The sequence below is a fragment of the Clytia hemisphaerica genome, unplaced genomic scaffold (genome assembly GCF_902728285.1).
Source record: "Clytia hemisphaerica strain Z4C2 unplaced genomic scaffold, Clytia hemisphaerica genome assembly, whole genome shotgun sequence".
In the NCBI taxonomy this organism is placed as follows: Eukaryota; Metazoa; Cnidaria; class Hydrozoa; order Leptothecata; family Clytiidae; genus Clytia; species Clytia hemisphaerica.
Window position 1 is genome coordinate 1,062,248 of NW_027104338.1, and position 27,325 is coordinate 1,089,572.

Consider the following 27,325-nt stretch of genomic DNA (forward strand, 5'->3'; position numbering starts at 1 on the left):
TCAATTTTTGGGTCAGGGCTTAGGATATAACTCTTTGTTCCAAGATTCTGGGACAGGGGACAGGGGAGTTTGAGGAAAATTTATTCAAACATACAAGTTAGAAATTTTATTTGATCCAGCCAAATAAGAATTTCAAAAAACTGAAAATCTAAAATACAAAGAAATATATTATAAATTAAGAAAACGAGAAAAAATATATAGGAATAAAAAATAATTTACACAGGTCGGATAAGGAAGACGCTTCTTAGAAATCTCTAGAACAATATCTTCCTAAATCAAGAGACAATACACTTTATCAACCCTTGAAGCTTAAGTTGAATGAAAGAAGACTGTGTTCAACAGTTTTAAATATTGCCAATTACTTCCGGCACAAAATCGTTCAAAATTCTATGGCAAATCACAGCAAATATTTGGCATAAATTATACTACAGTAAACTCTCGCTTATTCGAACTTCTATTATTCGAACTTCTATAATTCGAATCTTTCTATAATTCAAATACATATTACCAGTATCCGTCAAGGAGAAGCCCTCTCAATATACTTTCTATAGTTCGAATCTCTCTGTAATTCGAACATATAAGATTCCCCTTAGGAGCCTAAATTAGTGAGAGTCAATTGTGATACTTAGGTAAACCTTGAAATTGTGATAGCAGAATTTATTTCATTCGACCCTGTTAACTAGACCCCAATACCCTTGCCGTGTTAGGTTGATAGAGTGTATTATTAAATGCATTAATCTTTACCAATGATCCCCTCTAGAGGATCACCTCGTATGATTTGGCAAGAACATGATTTTGTAAACGTGATTCTATCAATTCTCCAACGAGATAACTGATCCATACCGACGTTATGTTCATCATGTAAAACCATTGTTGGTTGGTTGTTCATAACACAAACACCAGATCCAGTCAAACAGGAATAATCACCTTTGTTATGGCATGTCAAGTGGATGTGCTCTCTTGGAAAATAACTATAGAGATATAAGGAAAAAGTAACCAAAATGTCCATCTTTCTACTAGAACACTCCTGTCTCACAGCCCAGTGGAACATTTTCCCACGGCGAGGATGAAGTTCTTTATTAGACACCCCCTTCTTACAGACCCACTGGGACCCCTTCCCACTTGAAACATTGTCCAAAATATCGTTCCCGTTGGAAAATTATCGTCCCCGTTGGAAAATTATTCTCCAATTTTTGTCCCCTCTGAAAAAAATCAAATAAACCAATCCTCACTGCAAAATATTATACTATTTTTCCCATTCCCACTGAATTTTCTGACTTGAAAACAAAAGAATTGAAATCCAGAGCCATAAAAAATATGGGAATATAGATCCCCACTGAGTTTCAGCCTGTCATTTTTACCCCCACTGGCAGAAAAAATCCTACCAGGTCTGTGAGAAAGGGGTGCAATTTTCTACATTGACTTTCCAATGGGGTGAAAAAGAGTCAATTTCCAAGTGGGCTGAACTTGTTAGGTATATTTTCCAACAGGAGCAAAATTTTAGCCCGATTATCCACTAGAAACAGGATCCCACCGGGTTTGTGACACAGGGATGTACCAGAAGCACCCTTTCTGAGCTTTCTCACCGTGAAGTGTCAAATTGTGGGAGTATTGGTCAAAATAGTGTAAACCAAACTGATAGTAATGTACTTTATGTTTTTTAAGAGGGTATTTTGAAAACTAAAAGGGAATATTCGTTCTTGGGCTGTTAAGAAGGCTAGTTTGCTGGTCGTTGAAGGGCCAGGAATATATCGCTTGGATTTTCCAAAAAGCAGGTATAACATAGTCCATAGACTTACCTTTCGGGAAGGGTTACGTCATATTCACAGTGATTACATAATGTTAGCGTATTATTGGCTGATAAGGATCCTTTAGAATTACATTTATCACCACGTAATTTGACAACAGTTCCAAATGGGAAATTTCTTTGTAAGTCATCAATTTCACTTATTCTCTCTTCTTCTTCTTCCTCAGGTTCAATCGTTTGTTGCAAAGATGCTAAAACAAAATATATTTTGGAATGAAAACCGCAAACATTAAATTCTGAAACTATCGTCTGAACATATTATGATGGACATCTAAATTGACCATTGACATCTAAATTTTTGATATTGTGATTGTCTCAATCACCTGAAAATTTCTTAAAAGACTTTAAATGAGACAGGTCTGTAATACGCAATATGTTTGAGAGTTTGTTTTTCCAAAGTTTCCCACGTCTAAAGGTTTTCATTTACCTGAATTTGAGAATCTATTTCTACATTTCTGTCTTTGTTCCAAATAATCTTGAAGTCCAACTTTCTTTAAGTCAACCAAATCATTAACTAGTTTCCATTCTTCTTCTGTCGAACTTTTCGGACACACTGCCCATTTAGTTCGTCCGAAAGCTTTAGAAACAAGACTGAGCTTGGAAATAAATCTTTCAAGTTTAGGCCAACCGCATCCATAATGGTTACTTAGGTATTGTAGATGATGACGTTGCCGTTGACGACGTAAAACTTGTGCTGGGAACGCATTCACCAGAATTGCAATGGAAGATGAGAGAATGAGTAACATCAATATCACCTGGAAACAATAAAGGAAGTGAAACCATTATAAAGTTCATAAGGCATTGTTATAATACATAACCTATGGAACAGCTTTGGTTTGACAATAAAGCAATAAAAGTCATACTCAATCAGGCACCTCTGTAGTCTAGTAAATCTGACTAGGCAATGACAAAAATACTTTTTTAAGTCCTTATTTAGAAAAGAGGTCACTACTAGTATCAATTAGTCCAGTTTGTGGTTAACAACATGCTACAGAATAAAATAATTGGAATAAAATGTTGGATCGAAGACCTCAAAAAAATCTTGTCAATATGCTTACCTGAGCCATATTATATATTGGGTTAACAAGAATTTCGGAAGGAAATTAAATTCTTAATCTATAAAAAATGCAAGCATAAAGTAAGAATGTAAAAATGAAGGTATTTTATGGAAAGTCAACGCCAAATTGTCTAATTCTGGCTGACTATTCAAAAGATTTCGCACCACACAGTTATTGTCCAACGAACAACCACCCTTAACACTCAGTAGGTCTAAAATGTGTATAAAAGGCATCACATGTAGAAGGTATTTAAAAGTCATTCACAAATATGATACTTTTATAGGCAAGTGGAATTAGAAGGATAAGGTGTCTCCATTTAAGGATTAACTCAAAACAAACATAGATTCACTAGTTTCTCATCATCAAACTTGCCCAGCTGGCACACAACGTTGTTTCAGCATTCAAGTAACGTTATTTGGACGTTATGAACGTCAAATGGACATTGTTTTGTGCCGGCTGGGTGATCTATAACGGTTCTCGAATTAATTAAAATGTGGGGCTGTCTCCCACGTTTTCCTTGTTATTTACAATACTTATTTCACTGATAGTTTTATATTTGACTTTACTATGAAAAATGATACTTGATAATGATTTTTGGGTGCTTCGTATTGCACTGTGTTGCGTCAGACAGTCGCCTGACTGGAAAAAGATTTTCATCACGTTTCATACCTGCGAGTATAGTTGACATACATACCTTAAAAGGGGACTGACTTTTGGCCAGAACTACAATCAGTGCCATAACATATTGGCACTTTTTGGCTAATTTACCATTATTCGAAAATGTCAATTTCAGGCCTTCAACTTGATTTCATCGATTATTTCGGATCTGGGAGGGATTTATTGGTTTCTAGGCTATATTTTAAGCCCTACTGGACCATTTTTGAGCTTTTGAATCCTCAGATCCTAAGGTCCTAAGTCTAGCGTTAAAACTCAGAGTTAAAACTTTACCCTTTGAACCTACTTTATTATGGCACTTACAAATCGATTGTGGTTTCAAAACTTCCCGGTGAATTTCCCTTTTGTGCCAAGTATTTTGTCACTGATTGTCGGCTAACCTTAATATAGCTTTTAGAGAATGAAAACAATTTTACAGACCAAAAATATAAAAGCGTGATACTACGTTTAACATTGTGAGAAAAACAGATCAAATTTTGTCATCACATCACAAAATAGACCTTAAACAATAAGTCTGCTCGTTCTAGAATATTGTATTTACTTAGGAATTTAAACCGATTTAAGTACTGGATTTGATAGTATCATAAACATCACGTTTTGGTCAAAGCCAGTTCAGATTAGATTGAAAAGTAGAAAAGAAGCACAAAACATTAACAAAGATCACGAAAAGTTAGAATTCAACAACATTCATGGCAAATTCACATATGTTCACAACGTTTGATTGGCTTCACATAACAATTTCAGTGTTCATTTTTCCAAAATATTCATTCATTCATTCATTCATTCATTAGTTGCCCATACCAAGAAACCATTTACCAGCACAAAGACCATCATTGACTACTGTATGAATTTATAGAACCATCGCAAGACGAAGTTCAAGCTTTAGAAACAACATATGATTTTTCCCTTACCAAACAAAAGGAGAGAGACTTATAAACACAACACGACAGAAAACAAACAACAAAAATTATTAAGCCTATAATAAACAGTCAAATTAAACACACGTATTCATTGTTAAAGAATTTCATTCCCAAATAGGATGTCCATATTACGTCCATGGCACGTTCAACCGAGATACAGACAGGATAGCGTAACTGGGGGACTTCCAAAGACAACAACACTAAAAATATACAATATATTCAGCAAATATTTTGCTTTTGACACTAATAGTACTTCAAATTGTCTTTATAACTACGTTATTTTATTAGCTAAATTAATGTTTTATTGTATTGGTTCCTCTTCGTGAAAATAGCCAAACTTAGCCTCAACAACACGAAATTTTAAACATATAATAAAATTGGGAAATCCAGGAAACCTTGTAAATCAAAAATCAACAACACGAAATTAAAAAATAAAATAAAATTGGGAAAACCAGGAAATTCTTGTAGTAAATCAAAAAAGTTGAGTTACGAATTTAGGGTCAATTCACAATGAAGAAAAATTACGGCCATGTTGATTTTCCAATCAGATCAATGTTATCAAAAAAAAAGTATTGACCTAGTTAATAGAAAATGGTGGTAAAAGTTTAGTATTCATGAGAGCCCAGTCAAAGAACAATAGCAGCTTATAAAAATAACGTGCATTCTTATGCAAGAATAGAAGAGAGAAATTGCAAATTGTAACAAAATGACAATAAAGCAAAGTCAGTAGCCAGAAAATTCTCACAAATGTTGCAATCACATTGATCAGATTCTTTTCAACTCCCACGACCTTCATAAATTGACTGAAATGATGCTGGCTTGTTTAGTTGACATGATTTTAAGATGACACGATCTTAGGAAAGAAAGTAATGAATGACGTTGCTTTTATGTCTTATATTTTTTGAAAGCAAATATTGTATCAACCAGTATCAACCAAAAACCCGAAAACCCTATATTAACTTTCCGATTTTACGGATTGCGATGTCTTCAGACCTGACACAGTTTTTTGTGCTTATAATTTGAGAGGTAAGAAATATGGAGAAAGTACTTATTTTACGAGTAATGCCCTGTTGGAATGAGAAGGTATGTGTATGTTTAAACTGACCTCACCTAACAGAAAAGAGTCAGAGCCAGAGCCAAAACACCCCTGTCTCGCAGCTTTTTCCCACAGTGGGGATAAAAATTTCTATCGAAATCCCAATGGGGATAGAAATTCTATTGTTCCCAAACTTAAAATATCTAGCGCGGATGGTTTTTGATAGCAATTTTTTGTATTGAATATCGAATGGGGATGAAATTAACGTCAATTTCCCAGTCAGGCTGAAATTGTAGGGTGTTTTGTCCACCGGGGACGAAATTTTGGCCATACTTTTCAGTGAGGCTGGGGTCCCAGAGGGTCTGTGACACAGAGGGTGTGCAAAAGATACTACAACCAAAAGGGCTGTTTTTGAGGACTTCTAGGACTTCAGGTTGATGAAAGTGAAAAATAATTTTGTCAGTTTTGAAAGAAAAGAAGCGTTGCTTGCAGCAATAAACGTTTAGTGAAAAGAAATAAAAATTTATGTGGTATTTCTGGAAAAGAAGCAAACATTCAAAATTTGCGTTTGTTCAGGTTGAATGCGTTTGAAAATATACTGAAAGTTAATTTGAAAACAATAAACTAATTTCCAAAACAGAAAAAAAATGTACATTTAAAAAGTAACAATATCTTAATACCAAGATAGAAATTTGAGCTGGAAATGATAGTAAAAATGGGCAAAATGTTGAAAAATCTCATTTTTGGTGCCAAAATAATTTTTGGGATTTTATTCATTTCTCAATGTACAAAGTCTGCTGAAACAGGTATGCTCAATTCTGTATACATTATCTTCCTACACACTTTTTGCTAAAACGGTCATAATTAAACTGAAGAAAGATGGAAATTGATTAGAGATGGCACTTGTTTTCGAAGCCACAAGCAGGTCACATAGGCCCTTCACAGCTACGATCAGAAAGAAAGTTGAGTCATTTCAAACCAGAGTTGAATCAATTCATCAATTCAAATTATAGTCTGATCATCCCAAATCTCAATCAAAATTCGTATTGAAAACCCATAATATTTTCTGATAAACTTTTTCTCATCAAACAGGTGACGGAGTCTGCACCAAATTACGTCCAGAATTATTGAAAGTACGTTTAAAAGGTGAAATCCCAAAACCAGCAGAAATCAGGAAAATCTTCATCAGAGGTTGCGGTGAAGATTTTGACGAGAACAACCATGATTTCCCATTCGCATTTATGGAAGAAATTACTAGTATGAGATTAGATTTCAGTCAACCAGGAGATCTTGGTTATCCGGCGCAAAGTTGGGTCAAATACCGAGGCTTCGAGGAAGCTCAACTGGACAAAATCAGACGATTGTTGGCACCTTTATTGAAACAGAAATTCTCATTACGGCATTATGGTATGAAGAAGCGAGGTAGCATTCGATCAAATTTTGCATTATGGAATGATGGTACTATTGAGAATGCCAGCTCTCTTGGTAAAGATTGGAATTTCCTTGGAGATACTGCATTCACATTCTGGTGGTTTTGTATAAACGGTAAAGTTCCAACCAATAATCGAAATTTCATCGAAAATTCAGCTTTCTATGATGAGATTGAATTTAATGAAAAAGATATTAAAGAGAGAGGACTTTGGAATGTTGAATTCTTTGCATCAACTGACTTGATGAAACATGCGGATTCTTTACAAAATAGTCCAGATAAACCTATCCTCTTACGAGGCAAAGTACAAAATTTACCAGAAATTGTGTTCGGTTATTTCCTCTTAACCAATAAGATGGCGACGTTACAATTAGATGAATTTGAAGACTCGGCTGAAGATACAGTCACAAAGATCTTATTGAACACAATCACAAGCGTTTTCCCTGTTTTTGAAGTCAAAATCCCTGGCACTATCAATAAAACGAATTGGAAAGAGCGATCTAAAGATGAAGATGACAAGAAAAAAGACAACGATAAACATTAATGGTTTAGAGTTGGATATCATCTGTGTGCCAGATCGCAGCAGAACCATCTATCAGTTATATATAGCATGAATGAAAAAGAACCATCCACTCGAAGTGAGGAATAAAGATCACTACATCGAAATATTAAACTAACAGACTAAGATAACACTCATCTATTATCTCCTTTAAGTTCTCGTTGTAGCAACTGCTTCATTGCAGATCATCCAGAAACCTTTTAAAATTGTTTAAACTGTTGAATGAATATATATCCTCAACTGTTAACATATTATTTGCTGGAAGATTGATTTGTATAAGAATCATTGACATTAAACGATAACGTAAAAAATTTAAAAATGATTCAGATGAAAATGAAAATATCATGATAGAAATTGAAATTTTGTTATTGGGGCATTTTCCCCGTATCTAAATATATTTCTAGTGTTGAGTTGGGTTCATTAGGAACAAAATATACTTGATATATCTAACATAGTGATGAAATAAATATCATTTATATAAAAATTAAAAATACTGGTATTAAAAAGCGCGCAACCTGAGCGGGGCAGTAAGGAAATTTGCCAATAATTGTCCCTAGGTTTTGGAAAATTTTTTCATACTGACTTCATATCGAAATAAAACCCATAAAAATTCGTAATCTAGCCATACCATTGATATTGAATTGAGGACGAAGAATAGTACTTCCGGTGTACTTTTAGTCTTTTTGGTAGTCTATCTGCTTTTCAAAACTGTTCCTTGGTTTCATCGATAATTCGAAATTCTTAAATGAGTTTTTCGTAAATCCTTCTTTTCCTTTGCCAAAAGAGTTCGGACCACTCGATGTAATGGTATCCCTAAAGAATAAAAAAAATACCTCAGAATCATTACTCTGGTGAGTACTACCCAGCTGGCACACAACGTTGTTTCAATGTTCATCTAACGTTATATGGACGTTGTGAACGTTAGATAAACGTTGAAACAACGTTGTGTGGTTGATTTTACATATACATGTTTATCTTTTTTCAGTAGAGTTGGCGATTAAAATAAGCACTCGAGGATGGGATAATAGAGGCTAGACATGGTTATCCCTCCTAAAAGAGTTTACTTTAGGAAGACATGTGCATGTGAAAGTCAAATTATCTAACCTTCCAACGTTTCTCATTTTCATGCGAGCTTCCAGTGGCATCTCTTCTTCTTCAGACTTCAAAAAAAAATGATAAAGAATTGGAATAAATTTCATAATTAAATTTAAATTCAATAAACTTCAAGCTTCGACTCACACTTAAGTATAGTATTTTCTTTTAAAGTTACTCTTTTTTTTGCTCAAAGGCGTTAAATTAATTTTATTGTGAAATTGTATATTATGTAGCAATGTGTTATCGATTATTTTGAGCTTTGTACCATCAGAAGGTTGTTGTGCGTTTTGAGGCAGGGCTTATTCTTAGCATAGACCATAGTTAATGATACTCACCTCTGAGTCATTATTGAAAACAGATGCTACGTTTCCTTTCGGCTTTTGCAATACAGGAAGATCCTTTTGCGTTTTCACCTGATGAAAAAGAATATAGTTGCAAATGACTAAGATTGTAAGGTCTTTACAGTATAAATCTTAGAATCAATTTTTGTATAAGTTGCTCCTTATCAGGGATACTAAATGCGTCGTGGTATAGTGAAAATCAACCTTGATTCCGGGTCAACCCATGCCATGTGAGAGGAATTGGGTAGTCAGTTCAAGGTGCTGACTCAAAGCATCTATGGTTGCGATAATGGGTTCCAGAGCCTCCTGCAACTCAATCACAATAGAATAGATAGGGATGCTAAAATCGGTAAACATTCTAACCATTGATTTATTTAAATAACAATGGTATGTCTTATAATTTTATATAAATACCTTATTTGTATCCAGCTGTACAGTGAAAGATTTAGAAGTAGAAGTTTGTTGTTTTGTTTCTTCCGTCTATAAAAATATATAAATATGAGAATTTAAAGGATGTTTATATCCAAGAATAAGCAAGTCTTTAGAAATGTGAAAAAGAGGTGTATTTTTGTACAGAATTCTAAAGAGCCTAAATCATGTGAGCCAGGCTGAGCAATCAATCAATCCTTAAGTTCTACAAACAATTAGCATTTCAAAGATGAATCAATAAAAAAATCATTACATACACATTCTACCTTCGGTTTTAATTGAAATGAAAATGGCTTTGAAGAACTTGTGTTAGGTTCCTTGGATTCATCAGATTTCTTTATTGACCTTGATTCTGATTCTGTGAAATGTCTTCTCTTCTCATCTTCATATCGACGTTCATGTCTGTTGTCTCTTCTTCTCTCATCACGACCACGATTCCTATCTCTATCTTTATCGTAACTTCTACGTCTATCATGCCTATCATCACGATGTCTGTGAGAATCTCCTAAATAATGCAAAGCTGGGAAAGGTCTATAAAAGAGTATCAAAAAGAAAAATTTTGCCTTTCTGTCGAACTAGTTGTAACTCAAATCTGGAAGACAAATTTTCATGGCATATTTTTATTTTTCAAATTTTGCCATCCACATTAAGAAAAGCAAGCAAACATTATCCCAACTATTTTCTGTCACATTAAAAAGAGAACAAAAAGTTCCAAATCGAAAAATTCTTTACAACTGGAAATTTTTGCCAAACAATTTCTTGCATTTAGCCTTATTTTTGCAAATTTCGAAATCCCATCTGTTTATTTGCCACATTTTCTTTTCAAAACTAAAGAAGCTAGATTTTCCATCTCTAACAGTGGACCTGATTTTTGAAATTCAGTCCTAATTTTGTCAAATTTCGTCATTCCATTAGAAAAACGGGACTGTCCTGAGATTATGTATTATCATACAAAAGATAAGCCTGATCTGAACTCCATATAGGTTCCAATTTTTCTTTTGACATTGGTGTACCGTAGTTTTGTGTTTGAAAAGAAAACTTTAACGATGCAGTCATCACTTAAAAACTAAATAGCATGCTTTCAACAAAGATATCCAAATCAAAACAACATTTTTAGTAGACCCAGAGTAGACCTTTTTACTGTGAACTGAAAACAATAGAAAGAACCTGGTTTCATTTTGAATTTAATGTAACCATACTGCGGCCCTGCCATCACAGCGCTTGAAATGAAAAATAGGGAGTCGTTGTGTGTGTAGTCTCTTAGCGCCTAGAGCGTATTTGTGATAAATAAGGATTGGGAAACCAGGCCGACTAAAGCATGCAAATTATTTTTATCATGTGACTTGAAGTGTATATACCGTCAACTGCTCCAACTTGGGTGGTCGCAACATGGGACTTGTTGATATCTGGCCTGTATTTTCACTTACTGTTATATCTCTTTGACAACAAATTTGTTTTGATAACTCCACCAAGTTTATCAATAATACTTTCTGTCATAATGTATGTCATGATAACTTTCACTGATAGCGCGCCCTTTTTAACTTTTGTTTTCATTCAAAATGACCGGACGCCGAATGGAGATTGGGATTAACAAATAGCGAGTGTGTAACTTGCTGCGCGAGTGACGTCAAACGCACCATTGTTTGCCCCTAATTTGGTCTTCTTCATTCCAGACACTCGCGTGTGTTGCACTACTGATTTTTTTCATATTTCGATTTAAAAGCCTACCGTAAATTGGTCTAATATCAACATCCCTCTTCTAATTTCGACATCCTTCTTTAAAGATAGGAATGATAGGAAGGTTAGAATCACTGATGGACTCCTCAACTGATAACTTAGCAAATGACTTTGGAGGTTTGGTGAAATGATGGTGGAATGGCCGTCCCATGTTGCGCCAGATAGTCCCAAGTTGGAGCAGTTGACGGTAATAAAGTTGTAAAATTTTAATGATGAAAACAAAAACTTGCATGTGTAATTCATGTGTTGTGTAAAATTGCTTCTCTCATTTGGTTGCTTTTTTAGTTGAAAGAATTGGAATGCTAAGTGAACTTGTTCGATGAGAATAATACCAAGAATATCATTATTTAAAGGTTTGTTTTAATTATTTTGCAGATCCACGCGGTCGCGGTGTCGAGATAAACAAGACCATAGACCTTTTTTCAAAGAGGCCACCCTGTTGAATAATTATGTACTCCAGCAGAAAAACAATGATAAAACCATGCATAATTATTACAATATGCATGATACAGTAATTATGCACGGCTCTATCATTGTTTTTATGGCTGGACTACATAATTATTCAACAGGACGTCCTCTTTGAAAAAAGGTCTATTTGACAGACCAGGATCAGAAATATGTATGTGTAATGATATTTTTGCTATTAGAAAATGATCTATCTGTCTATTATGATTAAGACCAGGCGTAATCTATCGAACAAAATCGAATTCGATTTTTAATCGAATTTATCGAAACTAATCGAAATTAATACTTCGATTAGGCTTCGATTAATCGAAACTATCGAGCCGTAATCGAATTAATCGAATTTTCCAAGGTTTTTCTCAATTAGTTCGATTACCATTCGATTACTTCGATTAGCTATCGATATATTCGATTATGTTCGATAACTTCGATTAACTTTCGATAGGTTTCGATTAAGATTCGATAATCTTCGATAAGCTTCAATAAGTGTTCGATAGCTTTGATTAATGTTTGATCTTTATCATATTTTCTCTTTTTTTAGACTCGAAGAGAACAAAACATCGAAGACGCAATGGAAAATAATATATAACATTCGGAACATTCACCGCGCTTCTCTTCGTTCTGATTAGGTTTGGCTTGTTTTTCTGCAGGCGTTTCAGCAGGCGGCAAATCACTCATTTTTAAAAGGGCGCTTGACAAGTGAACCGTCGTAAGCCGATCGTGAAAAAATGTGATGAATGTGTGAACCACAGAATTTTCCACGATTTGGTTCCTCGGTGATTTTAAATTGGGATAAAAACCTATCGTCAACTCAGGGATGACTGGGGCCTGAAGCTCGATTTGTTAGAGGAAATTTCCAAATCACGTACAGTAATCATACTCATGTGTGGTGATAGTCAAGCACGCTATAATGTGACATCTTTCTCTATTTCTTTCTAGTCTACGATTCGCATTGGAAAGGAGTGCCGTGGCAATTTAAGGCAATTCAGAAATCAGAAGATTTATGCTAAGTACGACCGTTGAAGCAATACTCAACAGCTTTTACTTGATAGCAATGACTTATCGATTAAAATTCGACTGTAATATTAAGGCCAATACGTGCAATGAATAGGAGTGGAATACCTTTGACGAGGTCGCCATTTTTTAAGAAAAACACTAAAAATCCAATTCACAAAAAAACTACTTGGAGCACTTGGAGTTTAAAAATGAGAAACATCTATATCATCAATATCAATACCAGCAGCAGATTTGCAATACCGTATTGCAAATAAAAACTATAAAAAAGCTTTAAGTGGACCCCGCGGGCTAGCGGCCGCACGCTCCGGCGGCCAGGTGCTTGGTTCGATGGCCCGAGGTTCAGTTCGACGGCCGGATGCTCGGTACGGCGGCCTGATGCTCGGTTCGACGGCCGGCTGCTCGTTTCGGTTAAACGGCCGAATGGTTCGTGTGATGGCCGGACGGTCATCCTGGATGCCTTATCGTTTCACCGATTTTGAGCCCGACCCCCTCCCCCCTGATAGGTAAAGCTCTAAAGGAGCGGACCCACAGATTTCTGTAAAGCCCGAAGGGCTAAATCTCGTGCTTCAAGCTCTTCCAAGCAAGAAATTACCTGCTCCAGATGTGAATTTCGCTATCGACACGCTTTGCTCTAAAGGTACGATGCGAAGTATACATCTGTGGACATTGGCCATAACGCTTTGAAAGTTTTACAACAAGGTGCTCGTTGTAAAAACGGCGCCCCATTTGAGCCATTTCTCACCCGCCAAATCTATCAAAAATGATCTACCCATAATCCTTTGCAGCAAAATCAAAACAAATTTTGAAGCGGTGTCGCTAGTTTCCAGGATGTTTTGAACGCGGTCTCGCATGAATCCGTCCAACAAAGTCGTCAGATTGTTTGTTTTCTCCCATCCCTTTAGAGCTTCAGCGTGGTGGGCAGAAAACAATTACAATCTGTTCTCAGGTTAAGCAAGAAAAAGTGAGTATACATATCGGATAAAGTATTTCTGCTATTGTTTCCGAAAATTGGCTAAGCTTCTGATTGGTCAAGCGCTGAAATTCTATTATAATGTCACGTGACTTAGATAGGATTTCCTATCTAACTTCGACACAATTTTCAGCAAAGCTAGAGATCTAGTTCTTCAGGCTTTACACATCGTTGAGCGGACCATCCATTGAACATGAATGGGACATGAATCCAAAAAAGAAGATTGGGGAATAGAGCTTATCGAAGCTTATCGAAGGATAATCGAAACTAATTCAAGGATAATCGAAACTAATCGAAGGATAATCGAAACTAATCGAGTGATAATCGAAGCTAATCGAAGCCCAATCAAATTTATCGAATTAATCGAATTTTCCAAGGTTTTCTTTATCTCAATTAGTTCGATTAGGCTTCGATTATTTCGACTAATCGAAATATAATGGCTTCGATTAGCTTCGATTAGTTTCGATTAATTCGATAATCGAAAAATTCGATAGATTACGCCGGGTTAAGAAAATAACTATTAAAATGAAAAGAAATAAAATAAAGTAAAAATAAAAAGTGAAGTTTTCATACGATCTCGGCTCCGACTCCTGCTCCTGTTCCGATTACCCCTGTCTTCATGGTATCTTCTTGAATTTAAATCGTTGCTGTATCTATCTGAGGACATTTTAGTATTGTCAAAAAGGTACCAGTAACAGGTAAAAAGACAAAGTTTGAGACATGGAAAATATTTTTTGAGATTTTTGTGTCACTCGGCCACTTTCGTTTTGAAGTTTGTTTTCCTTTTGAGTAGTTTAGTGTGTCCAGGCTTTTAGCATTTTTAAGACCCTGTCCTCACGGTATAGTGAAACTTTTAATGACCTCTATCGAAAAGAATATTGTATTAATTTTTCCGAATAGTGGTACATAAACAAAGAGGAAGAAAATCACCGGGGAGGAAGAAAATGGAAGAAATCGAAAGTATTTTCAGGCAGTCAGGTAAAGAAACTGTGCAGCTGGCATTTCGAAATGCAACAGCTAACAACCACTAGGATTTAAACTTGAAGAGCGGAAAACATCCGTAAGTATTTAGGGTAAGTGGTAGATATTTCTTTCATTCAAGTAGCTATCAGATTAGATCATAGAACATAAGAATCACAACACAATTACACTGTAATTTTTGGTCTAATGATATTAACATCCCTCATCTAATTCAGACACCCTTTTTATTAGCTGAAATTGATAGAAGGGTCAAAATTATTTTTCTTTGCTTTGTGGTCAGAGAGGAATAATCCTTTTTCAATCAGTGATTCAAACTTTCATAATTGTAATTCCTGTCTCTAAGAAAGGGTGTCGGAATTTAGACAAGGGCAAAGGGTTGGTATTCATTGTACATTGTATTGATTGAGTGTTTTAAAAGGCACCTACCATTGCAAGGATAGCCCTTTTCAAGGCATTTTATAGCAAAGATGGGTTGTTATGTTTTATTTCACCAATAATTTTCCCTGTCAGTCAGGCACATCCTGGCAAATGAACTGGGTATTTTTCACTTGCGACCATTGGCAAATGAACGGGGTTGAAAACGAAAGTGACGTAATAGCGCAGAATACCCAGTTTAATTGAACCGGGTTGGAAATATTTTGCTTCATTTCAAAGAACTGCATAGATGAAATTTTTTTTCCATGGGTCAATTTTGTCTTCGAAGATTGAAGAAACTTTTAACGAAAAAATAAAGTTCCCAGTTTTCTTCCTTTTTTCCCTTTTTCAGTTTGAAGTTCATTTTTATTCATTTTCACGCTTTTAGCCTGAGACGTCCTATCTCATTTACACTGGGTGACGAATACCCCATGCAAATGCTCACCCCGTTCATTTGCCAGGATGTGCCTGACTGCCTGTTAAAACCTTATAAAATTCCGCTTGCAACTGTACCAAGAAAGTTTAACGCAGAATTCTTTTTTAGGTCAAATTTTATTTCTGCCAGACTACTAAGGTACCGTAAGTTAGTCTAATATCGACATCCCTCGTCTAATTCCAACACCCTTCTTTAGAGACAGGAATAATATGATAGCTTGAATCACTGTCGCACAAGTGTTTCAACCGGTATTCCAACAAAGCCATATTTTGGTTTGTACAGAAATTTCGCCCGCTCAAATCAAAACAACAAAATGGTCAATCTCACTAAAGCAAAACATTGCCACCACGGCATTTCCCTGGATAAAAATCCTGGTCACGTGACCATCCATGATTTTAGACCAATGAAAACGCTTCATTTCCCCGGATTAAAGTTGTGTCTACACTAACACGCGGGAAATAGCTAGAAAAAGAGAGAAAAAACTGGGGGTCAAATTAAATTTTTCTCCCTTCTTGCGGCAAACATAAAAGACTTTAAGAGGCCGTTTATTTAAGAAAGGGGTGTTATATCATAAATAAATTATGTAAGTAAGTGATATTTTAAGTAACAAGTTCATTAACAATTTTATTTTGAAGTTTGTTTTTAAAAACAAAACCCCCGTGCTTTGGCAGTGTAGTTGCAGCCTATAAAAGAATTGGAATCTGAAGTCTGAGTCTGAAGTCGTAACTCCTTGCCAATGACCCCGCAGAGAAATTTTTAGTTGGCAGACACTGACTTTAGGTTGGTTTGGAAATCGTTTTATTTTGAAATGTAATCTTCACTTTAGATGAATACTTTTATTTTTTTTGGATTCACACTCTCAGTTTTAAAGGTCTTTATTAAGACCTTTTGGGTGTATCAGGTAACGATCCGTTATCGCAGAACGTTTTGGGTCTTGTTCTAAATCAGACCTTAAGGTCTTGATTTCAATAAGACCTTTATCGCGCCCAATAGAGACTATTCTAGATCCCGAAAGAGACTTCAAGGGTTCTGATTCTATCATACCTAAAAGGTCTTATTTTAAACGAGACCTTTCGAAAAAAGTCCGTTATCGCAGAACGTTTGGGGTCTTGTTCTAAATCAGACCTTTATCGCGCCCAATAGAGACTATTCTAGATCCCGAAAGAGACTTCAAGGGTTCTGATTCTATCATACTTAAAAGGTCTTATTTTAAACGAGACCTTTCGAAAAAAGTCCGTTATCGCAGAACGTTTGGGGTCTTGTTCAAAATTAGACCATATTAGTGCCTAAAAGAAACTATGTTTAGTACTCGTTTTTGAAGGTCTGTAATTTTCAAAGGCCTAAATTGCCAAAACAAAACCTAACAATAATTAAGAGAAGAAAAGAATAAAAATACATTCAAGTTCAAGAATTTCAATCTAAAAGATATATTCTACCCATTAGGATTTCTAGATATTTTTCTAACAAGTATAGTTATATTATATATATAATAGTTCTTTGATATCGAAACGTACGAGAGATTGATATCGAAACGTACGAGAGATGTATTGTACGTGTCCAGTTTGTTCATGACAATGATGATGATTCACGACAAAGTCTAGCTGTTTATGTAAGTACGACTGTAAACCAGATTGTCAAACAAACGTCCAAGAGTTGAAAATTGAATAGACGTTTGTTGGTGACGGTGACACGAAACTGTAACGAACTGGATTGTTGCGTGCTAACATGAAAGCTGGATAGTTGCTTGCTAAAAAAATCAAGAGAAGTGAGATAAAGATCACAAAACTGGTTTTTAGGCCTATTACTTCATCGAAATGTCATTTAGATTAGAAAATTTGAAAAATTCTTTACTTTTGATCCAGCTCTTCAAAGTTTTCCAGAGAAAAAATACAAATTAGGCAAAGATATATTCAATTTTTACCTCAGGAGAGAGTCGATTTTGTTCTGGCCACTTTAAAACAAACGTTTAGAAAATGTGATGGTGGGATTACCAGCGACAGCGACATGGGCTCACATGATGTTGGGTTAGATTCTCGTTAATGTCGAAGCTGAAAAATAAAATATAATAAAAGATTCAAAACGAATATGGCACAAAAAATAAAATAAAATTTCGTAAAAGCCTACAATCCTTCAAGAATTATTTGAGACTAATGGGAAATTCCCCAGGAAGTTTTGAAACGACAATCGATTTGTAAGTGCTCTAAAGTAGGTTCGAAGGGTAGAGTTTTAACTCTGAGTTTTAACGCTAGACTTAAGACTTAGGACCTTAGGATCTGAGGATCCAAAAGTTCAAAAATGGTCCAGTAAGGCTCAGAATATAGCCTGGAAGTCTGCCAACCCCTCCCAAATTGAAATATTCGATTAAGTTAAAGAGATAGCCCAAACTCGACTTTTTCGCCTGAACTTTAAATCTCGAAAAACGTCAAAATAACCGGAATTCTCAAATATATTTCTTGAAAGATTGTAGCTAGTAGGATTTAATAATACAAGCACAAAATTCGATCGAGCCTCGCCAAAACTTTCCATGGGTGTATTTGCAACAATAAAGCTCCATGTTTGTGGAAGAAAAAAGGATTCATCCGATCAAAAGATATATAGCTCCAGTTGACAAAAAAAGGATTTTAAGAAATTTTATTACGTGAAGAATGTGTTACTTACCTTTTTTTCTTCAGACCATCTTCACCCTTTTGGCTCCAAAATTGTTTTGATCGTACTTTTGCAATTTGATTCATTTTGAACTTTTCGAATTTCGAACGACGTTCGAAACATTCGAAAATTCGAAAGAAGTCGTTACACTGCTCTAGATTTTTTAAAGCGCGCGAAATCGAGACCTTTAGAGGTCTTCATAAAAGCCCTTTTGATCGTGTCTATTGGATGTTCACTATCGTGTCTATTGAAAAGGCTTGTATCTGGCAGACCTAAAAAGGTCTTGTTTCAAACTAGTGAGCCTTTAGAAGTCTTGAAGGAGACCTCTTTGGCGACCTTTTGCAGCGCGCGAAACTGAGACCTTTAGAGGTCTCCATAAAAGCCCTTTTATCTTGTCTATCGGATGTTCACTATCGTGTCTATTGAAAAGGCTTGTATCAGGTAGACCTAAGAAGGTCTTGTTTCAAACGACTGATTGAGACCTTTAGAAGTGTTGAATAAGACCGTTTACAAGAACAGACCATGAAGGTCTTATTTCGAAAATACAAAAGAGACCTTTTTGGTGTATAGAACAAGACCTTGCTTGAATGGAAACCTTGCAAGGTCTCAATCGGCCACACAAGAGTTTCAATTCAGACCTTTCATGATATACTAACATCTAAGTAAAAATTAGACCGGCTAAGGTCTCAAAACTAAACCTAAAAGGTTTGAATTCAGACTGATAAGGTCTTTCTTCAAATAAGCATCTAAAGGGTCTCATATAAAACCCTAAAAACTGAGAGTGCATGAAAGGTTCAAGGTTTGTTTACTTTTTATTTCAAATTATTTCATTGATTTATTGAGCTGCAATAGCTGATTGAAAAACAAAGATTTTTGAGTTATCAGCGTGGGCTTGGCCGCCATTTTGTATTTCAATTTTTTTTCTCCGTACTCAGCAATTTAGAGGTTGTTCATAATACGCGATTTGGCTTACGCGTAACACTTGTGGTCGACAGCCCCATAACAGTTGTATATAAGTGTGCAATAAAGAATGCAGAAAATTGAAACTAGGAATTTTTTCAATATTTATAAATTTTATAGCATTATGAGAAGTATAAGAAGAAACATAATCCAAAAATAAACATTTCCTTGGATTTTTAAATTAAAAGAACAACAAGAAAATAGAGTCGATGTTGTAGGAATATTTCGACGATCCTTGTCATCATTTTCAACTACACGACACGATGAGAAATAATGTGGAGATGTAATCTATGTGGCTCTTACATACAACAGTATATCAGACAAGAGTTGAGAACCAGATTCTTTATATACATCAATGTTTGATGTCACAAACCAGTTTCCCTTTAAAAGGCAAAAAAATTACTCTGAAGTGATTAAAATGTTACACGTGAGTGTAAAAAGTTTTTCTCATTTTTGTAAAAAATAAATCTTGCTAGGCTTGTTATATTTTACCTGACAAAAAAGTTCTGAATTTAAATTTGACTTCATTATAGAAAAATCATATATGATTAAAAAGGAAATGCTTCCACTAAGATTACTTCTATTGGGATGTTTTTCAATCAAAGTCATGACAGTATCTTTAGATGACGATCCAAGTTTATGGCCAGGACATTTGAAGCCCTTTGGAAGTGAGCAAAAAAGTGCCAATGTTGAAACTATTGATCATTGGCCTTCTCCACAAGGTATATGCTTTTTGTCATTTTTAGTATGTTATGAATACTGTTTTAATAGAGTTAAATCTTACTATACTAAATGAGTTTATGAAAAATTTCTGTAACGCTTGATTCGAGTATGAAAGAGGGATTTCGTGCAGTTTTAAGACAAAAAATCTTATTGTCTTTCAAAAAGCAGTTGATGATACGTCGTGGTTTTAATTTTATGTTTAAAATATCATTTTCATCTATGATTGAGAGCAAAAATTAGCACTACCTTCCTATAAAACCCCCGTCCAAAAAAGAATTTGACGTTCGAATCGAAGAAGCCCCTACAGTGGATTTTTAACGAAAATAATTCTGACGTCAATTATTCAAAACACCATGTGACATAAATTTTCGAACTTTAGAAGGCGTGGTACTTTCTACGAAAAAGTTAGTAAAAATATAGTTTTTAAATTGTCAATAAGGTAAAAAACGGAGGTCTTTTGCGTGAGAAGTGGATATAAGTTGTTGTCCCATAAGTTCGGATATACCCATGATTGTTTTGAAATCAAAGTATTTATTGTTTGGTCTTTTAAAGCACGTCATGTCGACCTCAAATTCGTAAATACAGCAACATTTTCATATCTTTTCCATTCTTATACACTGATATATTGACGCTCAATAAGTTCCCATTTTCGGTTAAATTGAAATCGCTTTCAAACTTCCTGAAGAAACTCTCACAATTGAAGGTTTATTTTTTACTAAGCTCATATTTATGGTGAAGATTTCAAGTCCCATTCTCTTATTCGCTTTGAAGCATAAAAAGGTATTTACGAGACATCTTCACACTACTCGATATACTCCCGTGGTTGGTAAAAAAAAACTAATTTAAGTCTTAAAGATTTGATAGATAAAGATAAATTTAGAGAGCATCAACAGTACCATCTTTCTTATCCTAGGGGCTTTTGATGCGCAAGCTAAAGTGGTGTTTGCGACGACGGGAACCGCCTAGTTATAGCTAAATTCAAATGACATCGAAACTTATGTTTTGATTTGCAGCAAAGCAACTCTTTATTTCACGTAATAAAACATTGTTATCCTTGTAATTTATTTCCTTTTTTGTATTTTCTAGATTTCTTTGAAGATTATAATGACAACAGTCGACCAGTATTATTTAAAGGGCTAGCAAAGAAATCACCAGCATTTACATTATGGGATGATGAATATCTTAAGAACCATCCTGGAGCAGATAAATCTCTTGTCTTTGTTGAAAAACAGAAGAAAGAAAATCGTACACTGGGAGGAACAGAGATTAGTTTGAAGCAGTTTATTGAAACCTACCAAAAGGAAGAGATTTACATGGTTAATGGCTGTCCTAAAATAATCCGGTAAGCATTTTAATAGATTAATTTTCAAAGTTCTTAACAAAGTTTTTATATTAAGTTATCATTATCAATGATAAGGATAACTTAAGTATACTTCTATCTGTACTACATTTATCTATTTACACATTAACCCAGATAAAGACTGACAAACCGTGCAACTTTATAACTTTGAAAATTATTCCCTCTTATTCTTTTCTTCAGAAAAGATGTCTTAATACCACCACCACTTCGATGTGAAGAGACGAGGCGTTATTTATTAGATGCTGTAAGATTTGGTTTTAGATCTGAATTTGTCATAACGTTGTATTTGAAATGACCTTGCTTTGATTAAAGTCTTTATTAAACTTGTGTTGGATACTGTTTTTGTAAGATAATAATTATACCATTGAAAAATACAAAGTGGATTCAACCTTTTTTGGTCTTTTTATATTGAATTTAACATACATCCCAAATTGACCACTACTTATCAGCACAGTAGCGGATTATAACTAGATCTTGAATGTTAAGGATCTCATTTTAGGTGACATGGTTCAGCTCAGGAGGTACTCAATCTGTCATTCACCACGACGATCTAGACAACATCAATTGTTTATTTCGTGGTCAAAAGGAACTTGTCTTCGTCAGTTATGACAAATATGGTGATTTTCTACCATTAGATCAAGGAGGATATTCATCTATTGATGTTGACAAAGTCAATTTTACTGCTTTTCCACAAGTCAGAAAAGTTCAGGAGTATGTAAGAGCTTCAATGGAAGCTGGTGATTGTCTCTTTATTCCTTATAAATGGTGAGCCATTAATATTTTCATGTTGAATAAGATGTTATACTTGTTAGGCTGTTCTTGAAAATATGTTAAGGCATATTCACCCGACTAATTCTAGTACCCACGACCGGCCGATCGAAAAGGTCATTGCGATCTTACAAACTAAAGAAAATATCTTAACATACACAACCTTCAAAAAGAAACGCTCTTAGTGTAGGGTGAAAACTTTTAAATCGATGAATTTTTAAGTTCTAGAAGTTTGTCTGTGATATGATTCAAATTCAAGTTATTAAATTCAAATGATTAAAACTATAAATATTCCGTCATTTCATGTCATTTGTGTTCAACATTAATCTTTCATCAGGATTCACCAAGTTAATTCAATTGCTAACGAGAAGAAACAGAACGTAGCTGTCAACATTTGGTTTAAACACACAAGAGGGCATAAACCAAAAACTTGCAAACTATCTCCAGAAGATGCTACCATTGATAAATATTATTTCTCAGAATTGGAAAAAACCCAAGCTAGTATTGATGGCCGTGAACCACCTAAAGAAACTCCGATGTAGGTTTTGAAAACTTCAGTTTCATTTCTTTAAATATTTTCTTTTGTGAGGGAATTTTGTATAGGTGCAAGAGATATCCAGTGAAGGATATAGAAGGATTTACTTCAATTTAAGTAATATTAACATAAGGCTTCACTTTGTCTTGCCTTGCAAAGGTTGGAGATTCTCTTCCAACTTTCGTTTCAAAACTCAATGAGTATGAAATTAACAACCTTCTCTCTAAAAAGACTCATTTATTTATTTCCATCTTTTTATTTTTTTAGTGAAAAATATGAAGCTTTTTTGGACGAAACAAAGAAATTGCGAATGAAATTCAGCACTTTTGTCAAGTTATATTACATGGTAAGTTTCATAAATAAATCTGTCTTGAAATGTTATAGATCACTTTTGGGGATAAAATTTGGACTAAATTTTATGAAGAATATTTGTTTATGGCCTATTTTGAAAGCGTTGTGGTATGCTGCACCACTACTATCAAGTACTATATGTGTCAGGCTGTTGAAAAGGAGTTTTGACATTGCGTATTCTCCATTCTAGCATCTGTTGATAACTTTGGCATTTTAAAATATAGGGTTTTCAAACATGGAGGAAGGAATACGGACTTTTGTTTGAAAGCTAAGGAAAAGGAAACTGTAATGTACTACGTGTTACCATTACATGCAGAATTTCCTTATCAGGACTGAATGGTAGAAAATATTGAACGCGGATATTGCTTTTATGATAAAGGAAACTGTTGATGTTTACGACAAGGAAGTAAAACCTGTCTTTGCTTTTGCGAAATTGGAATGAGAAATGGGAAATTTTTAAATTAACATGAACTTCCGCGTTCATGTCACTGACCTCTCACTACTTGTGATGTCTGTGATTCCTGTCTTTTCAATATACAAAATACTGCAATGTAACTTTGAATATTTTCTATATAATACGTGCATATCCCGCAAATTATGTTTTGAAACTCTCGTGTGTTTGTCCCAGTATTTTGTTGGGCTCATTACAGTTTCTTTTTTATACAGAGTGAAATCTTGGATGACGAAGTGAGAGAATTTGCAGAAGAAAATTCAGAAGAACTGAACAAGGTACTTAAAAAGGTAAAATACTCAATTTGTTCTTTGAATCCTTACAATATCTCCCCTTAACACTAGCATTTGAAAGTCCTTAAATGATTCCTTTCCTCTTTTGGAGGACACTATGTAATTTTTGCTACACTTATTTCTCCTGAGAAATTAGGATTTTGTCCCATGTTTTTGTTTTTCGGGGTGAGTTAAGGCCTTTCCCAACATTGGTTATCTTGAGTGAACAAGCTTTCGTGAATGAACTAAATATTGTTTGTATCAAATGTTCTATCCTAGCCAAAAGGTACAGCCCTTTCATAATAATCTTTTAAGGTTTTTTGAGGAAATTTCAATAACTTAGAGTGTATTTCTTTTTTTCTTGAGAGAATCTTTAGCGCGATTAAATTCCGCGAATTTGCCTAAAATTCAAAGCCATCGCGAAAGTTTCTTCCCTTTAATTATTTCTATCAATAGATTAGTGACTGGGAGACAAGAAAATGGACACAAAATTGAGTCGTTTGACCCTTATGGAATATATTCTGTAGTATGGCGAGACTAATTTTAGCGTTTTAGCGAGTTTTCCCTATTTTCGCTAAAATAAATCTCGCTAAAACACGCCGATTCGACCGATAGCTAAAATTTATCCGCGCGAAATTTTTCGAAAAGCTGATTCGCTAAAATAAATCCAGTATGTTTTTCTTTCATTTTTTATCATTTTCATATTTTTTTCAAAAACTACAATCTTTTGCAAAATATGTGAGACACTTTACAAAAAAGCAACCCCCCTCCCCCAAAACAATGTTGTTTATGGAATCAAGCTGTTACTGCACTCAACATTGTTTTGGGGGAGGGGGAAGCTTAAATTTGCTATATTTGCAAGGTGTCTCATGATATTTTGCAGAAGATTGTAGTAACCGGGGATGGGGGCCAGACCACCTTGAACAAGTGGAGACCTACGGTAGTTTACCGAAGTTAAAATTGCCATCATTCTTGCACCTCTTTCTAACAAGAATTTTGTAACCCTCGATATTTCACGAGGTAGATGCCCTCTAATAACGCCATCTTTGTAGGTTGTTTTAGTGGCAAAAACATCGAATGGATGAAACTTTCTTCAGGGAAACATTTCGTGGATTAATTTTTTCTTCAAAATCATTGCCCTCGCTAAAATTAATCCACGCGAAATTTTTATCAGACGAGAATTCGCTAAAATTTATCCACGCGAAATTTTTTGAAAGAAAAAAAATCAAGATTTTCTTGACCCGCTAATATACGCTAAAATTAGTCTCGCTAAAATTTCTACGATTAAAGTATTCTATAAGTGTTATATACAAATGTGGCGGAAATATTGGGGTCACGCCTAGAGGAACTTAGTGCATGGCGTAGTAGTATACCCTTAATAGGGCATATACCAGAGGCGGCAAACCAGAGGGAGTAAACTAGAGACTCTGTACAAAAGGCACGACAGGCAGTGTGAACATCAGAGGCCCAAAGAGAATCTAGACGTCACAACCAAGTGACCAACCGCGACAGTGAGAGGAGAGACCCAGTTTTCAACTATCAAATTTATCTCTATTTGATCTTTGTATATTCCATATTTCAGATCTTCGATGCATTAGATTACACAGACAATGGTTCAGTCAATCATGCTGATTTTGAACAAGCTATCGTAGATGGGAAAGAAAAGGTAACTACTAATCCCTTAATCTTTCAATCGCCAAATCTATAAACAATTCTTGTTAAGGGTTACGTAAAGAATATAATGAATATTAATTTCAAAGTTTTAATTGACCTAAACCTTTCTAGACGGGTTCAAAAGGCTGAAAGCTGAATTACAATCTTTTCGCTAAAGCAAGCTGATTGATTATCAACACGCATTTTCCTTAAAATTTTCCATTTTAGATGCCCGAGCACAGTATTGTCTCACACTTATTGATACTTTTACCAACATAAAAATCATGAATTTATCTGTAAAATAAAAAGGTTAGATGTCGTTTTCTCACTACTCATGTTTGTTTGTTTCAAACTTTTAGGAACAACACCAAAAGATTTTAGAAGCGGAAACCCTTGTGGAAGACTTTTTTAAGAACTCTGGTATAATACCTTTATTTCCATTTTTTGACATCCTTCTCTCTTTTCTAATGGATGGATGGTTTATTTTGCTGAAAACTTTGTGTTCTTTCTTTAATTCAGTGCATCGAAATCGGCTGCAAGCTGTAGTAAGCATTGAATGTTGTACACTTAGTGGGAAAGACTAAGGGCCGGACAGCATTTGCAACGAAACTTGGAATGTAGAAATTGACCTAAAAGTCAAACTTAACGTTGTTAACGATAAAGGACGTTAATTGCACTAAGACTATGTCAACCTTTTTCAGTCTTAAATTTCAAAGTACAAACTATCAGTCAATCTTTTGCCTTCCTATATCGAACAAAAATAAGGTAAAATCAGCCGACATTAGAATTAGGTTTAACATTTTTTTGCTCCTTGCATTTGCAGTTGATGATCAAACCAATGGAGTAACCAGAGATGCTGAAGATGAATCTGATGGAGAAGAAGTGAATAAACGACCAACCGGTGAATTATAGGTTCTAGATATTTATTTAACATTATGTTTGCATATAGATCAATTAACAAGTCTCAATGTTTTTGAAAAGGGCATACGAAGCTCGCTCCAGTTTAGACGGTCAACTTAGCCTTCCTCATTTTTGATGAAAATCGGCTAGTTTGAGTATGACACGAATAATGTTGGTCTAAGTCTAGAAATCTAATAGGGGATACAAAAGAGAGCGTTCAAAGTTTCATTACATGACGAAAGTCATAGAAAAATATAGAATGCAAAACGCCATATTAATTCTTAAAATTCCAATATATTTTCACATACATTTCCTTATTTTTAACTTTCTATATAGAAACACACCAATTGTATTTGCACGAATTTTATTTGAATTTTCCTGGGTGTTTTTTTTATATTTTTATATATATTTTTTCGTACAGTGAATTTTCCCTAGATACTATTGTATAATTTAATAAATTAGTTATTTGATACATTAATGACATTATTGATAAAATATTTTTGATAAAGTTTGATTTTTAATGGGGAAAATATAACATACAATTAATCAACTATACCTAAAATATCCTGTATTTAGTTGTACTGAACGAAAACTATGCAAAAACAAAATGTAATATGCAGTGGGCTCTCACAAATTCTGATTTGAATAGTTATTCTGTTCTCGCAGTTCTATGACAATTCGAGCCAATTTTAAGATGAAACAACAATTTAAATTGTTTTAAACGATTCGAAAAAGTTCCTCTAATTGGGCGTTTGTGGGCGTTTTTAACCTTCTTTGTTATTGACATCTGCTATCCATTGTAACCTTTAGAATTAACAACATCCATTGCAACTGTATTTGAAGGAAGTCGAAAAAAGTTAATTGACCTTTCACGCCTCTGGCAAACTACCAACTTCGTTACAAATCGTTGTAAATGGCTTTTGTAACCTGGTACTAAAAGTTGTCTATATGACCTTTCTAATCCTGTATTTTGTAACAATTCTGTTGCATCCTTCTATAAAATCTCCATTGAGTAGGTATATTATGTAGACAGAAATTCGTAGCTTTATAATTTTTATTTTCCAACAGAAAGATTCTTCATTTTCAACGAACTCAAAATGATGAAGGGTTTCTTACTTTTTATGTTTGTGGTAATGGCTTTACACGAAGTTCAGATGGCACCCGTGAATTGTATGTAATTTTATATATGAGCTTTTGAAATGGTTCCTATCTTACAGGAGTTAGTAGCTGGAGGTTTCCAATGTAACATGGAACTCATAGTCAAAAAGAGATCTCCTTGATGTATCCCTTGTATCTTTGTTCTAAATGTATCCCTTTCTTTCTCTAAGTTATTTAACTTA

General features: G+C 34.7%; 4 protein-coding genes across 5 annotated transcripts; 2 read left to right on the forward strand and 2 right to left on the reverse strand.

Moving 5' to 3' along the window:
- Positions 1-537: 537 nt before the first annotated feature.
- On the reverse strand, positions 538-3,289 carry LOC136817924 (uncharacterized). The gene is made up of 4 exons (XM_067074266.1): positions 2,866-3,289; positions 2,235-2,562; positions 1,800-1,998; positions 538-971 (listed from the first exon to the last, which is right to left on the reverse strand). Exons 1-4 carry the CDS (start codon positions 2,872-2,874, stop codon positions 734-736), a joined length of 774 nt encoding a protein of 257 aa, XP_066930367.1. The 5' UTR covers positions 2,875-3,289; the 3' UTR covers positions 538-733.
- Positions 3,290-6,141: 2,852 nt separating this feature from the next.
- On the forward strand, positions 6,142-7,783 carry LOC136817925 (uncharacterized). The gene is made up of 2 exons (XM_067074267.1): positions 6,142-6,302; positions 6,589-7,783. The coding sequence occupies exons 1-2, from the start codon at positions 6,200-6,202 to the stop codon at positions 7,467-7,469; spliced, it is 984 nt and encodes a 327-aa protein (XP_066930368.1). The 5' UTR covers positions 6,142-6,199; the 3' UTR covers positions 7,470-7,783.
- Positions 7,784-7,838: 55 nt separating this feature from the next.
- On the reverse strand, positions 7,839-14,340 carry LOC136817926 (PEST proteolytic signal-containing nuclear protein-like). 2 transcript variants are annotated; one of them, XM_067074269.1, is made up of 6 exons: positions 14,109-14,340; positions 9,616-9,854; positions 9,335-9,400; positions 8,915-8,992; positions 8,589-8,644; positions 7,839-8,297 (listed from the first exon to the last, which is right to left on the reverse strand). In XM_067074269.1, the coding sequence occupies exons 1-6, from the start codon at positions 14,200-14,202 to the stop codon at positions 8,159-8,161; spliced, it is 672 nt and encodes a 223-aa protein (XP_066930370.1). In that variant the 5' UTR covers positions 14,203-14,340; the 3' UTR covers positions 7,839-8,158. The 2 variants fall into 2 exon arrangements, with proteins under 2 accessions (XP_066930370.1, XP_066930369.1); XM_067074268.1 differs by having other exon boundaries at positions 9,607-9,854.
- A 5,169-nt stretch (positions 14,341-19,509) lies between these two features.
- LOC136817927 (tRNA wybutosine-synthesizing protein 5-like) lies at positions 19,510-26,538 on the forward strand. The gene is made up of 10 exons (XM_067074271.1): positions 19,510-19,694; positions 20,782-21,037; positions 21,236-21,299; positions 21,555-21,820; positions 22,161-22,361; positions 22,626-22,704; positions 23,376-23,450; positions 25,015-25,098; positions 25,445-25,505; positions 25,909-26,538. Exons 1-10 carry the CDS (start codon positions 19,517-19,519, stop codon positions 25,995-25,997), a joined length of 1,353 nt encoding a protein of 450 aa, XP_066930372.1. The 5' UTR covers positions 19,510-19,516; the 3' UTR covers positions 25,998-26,538.
- The last annotated feature ends 787 nt before the right edge of the window (positions 26,539-27,325 follow it).

Bases quoted from the DNA above. Each gene is read 5' to 3' on its own strand.
- LOC136817927 (XM_067074271.1), top strand. From the start codon at position 19,517: ATGATTAAAAAGGAAATGCTTCCACTAAGATTACTTCTATTGGGATGT. The intron at 22,362-22,625 runs GTAGGTTTTGAA...TTATTTTTTTAG, and splicing joins CCACCTAAAGAAACTCCGAT to TGAAAAATATGAAGCTTTTT. The intron at 25,506-25,908 runs GTATAATACCTT...TTGCATTTGCAG, and splicing joins AGACTTTTTTAAGAACTCTG to TTGATGATCAAACCAATGGA.
- LOC136817925 (XM_067074267.1), top strand. From the start codon at position 6,200: ATGATAGTAAAAATGGGCAAAATGTTGAAAAATCTCATTTTTGGTGCC. The intron at 6,303-6,588 runs GTATGCTCAATT...CTCATCAAACAG, and splicing joins TACAAAGTCTGCTGAAACAG to GTGACGGAGTCTGCACCAAA.
- LOC136817924 (XM_067074266.1), bottom strand. The intron at 1,999-2,234 runs GTAAATGAAAAC...ATTTTGTTTTAG, and splicing joins AAATAGATTCTCAAATTCAG to CATCTTTGCAACAAACGATT. The intron at 972-1,799 runs GTAAGTCTATGG...ATATCTCTATAG, and splicing joins GACGTAACCCTTCCCGAAAG to TTATTTTCCAAGAGAGCACA.
- LOC136817926 (XM_067074268.1), bottom strand. From the start codon at position 14,202: ATGTCCTCAGATAGATACAGCAACGATTTAAATTCAAGAAGATACCAT. The intron at 9,401-9,606 runs GTATGTAATGAT...ATATTTTTATAG, and splicing joins TAAAACCGAAGGTAGAATGT to ACGGAAGAAACAAAACAACA. The intron at 8,993-9,334 runs GTATTTATATAA...CTTTTTCATCAG, and splicing joins TACAGCTGGATACAAATAAG to GTGAAAACGCAAAAGGATCT.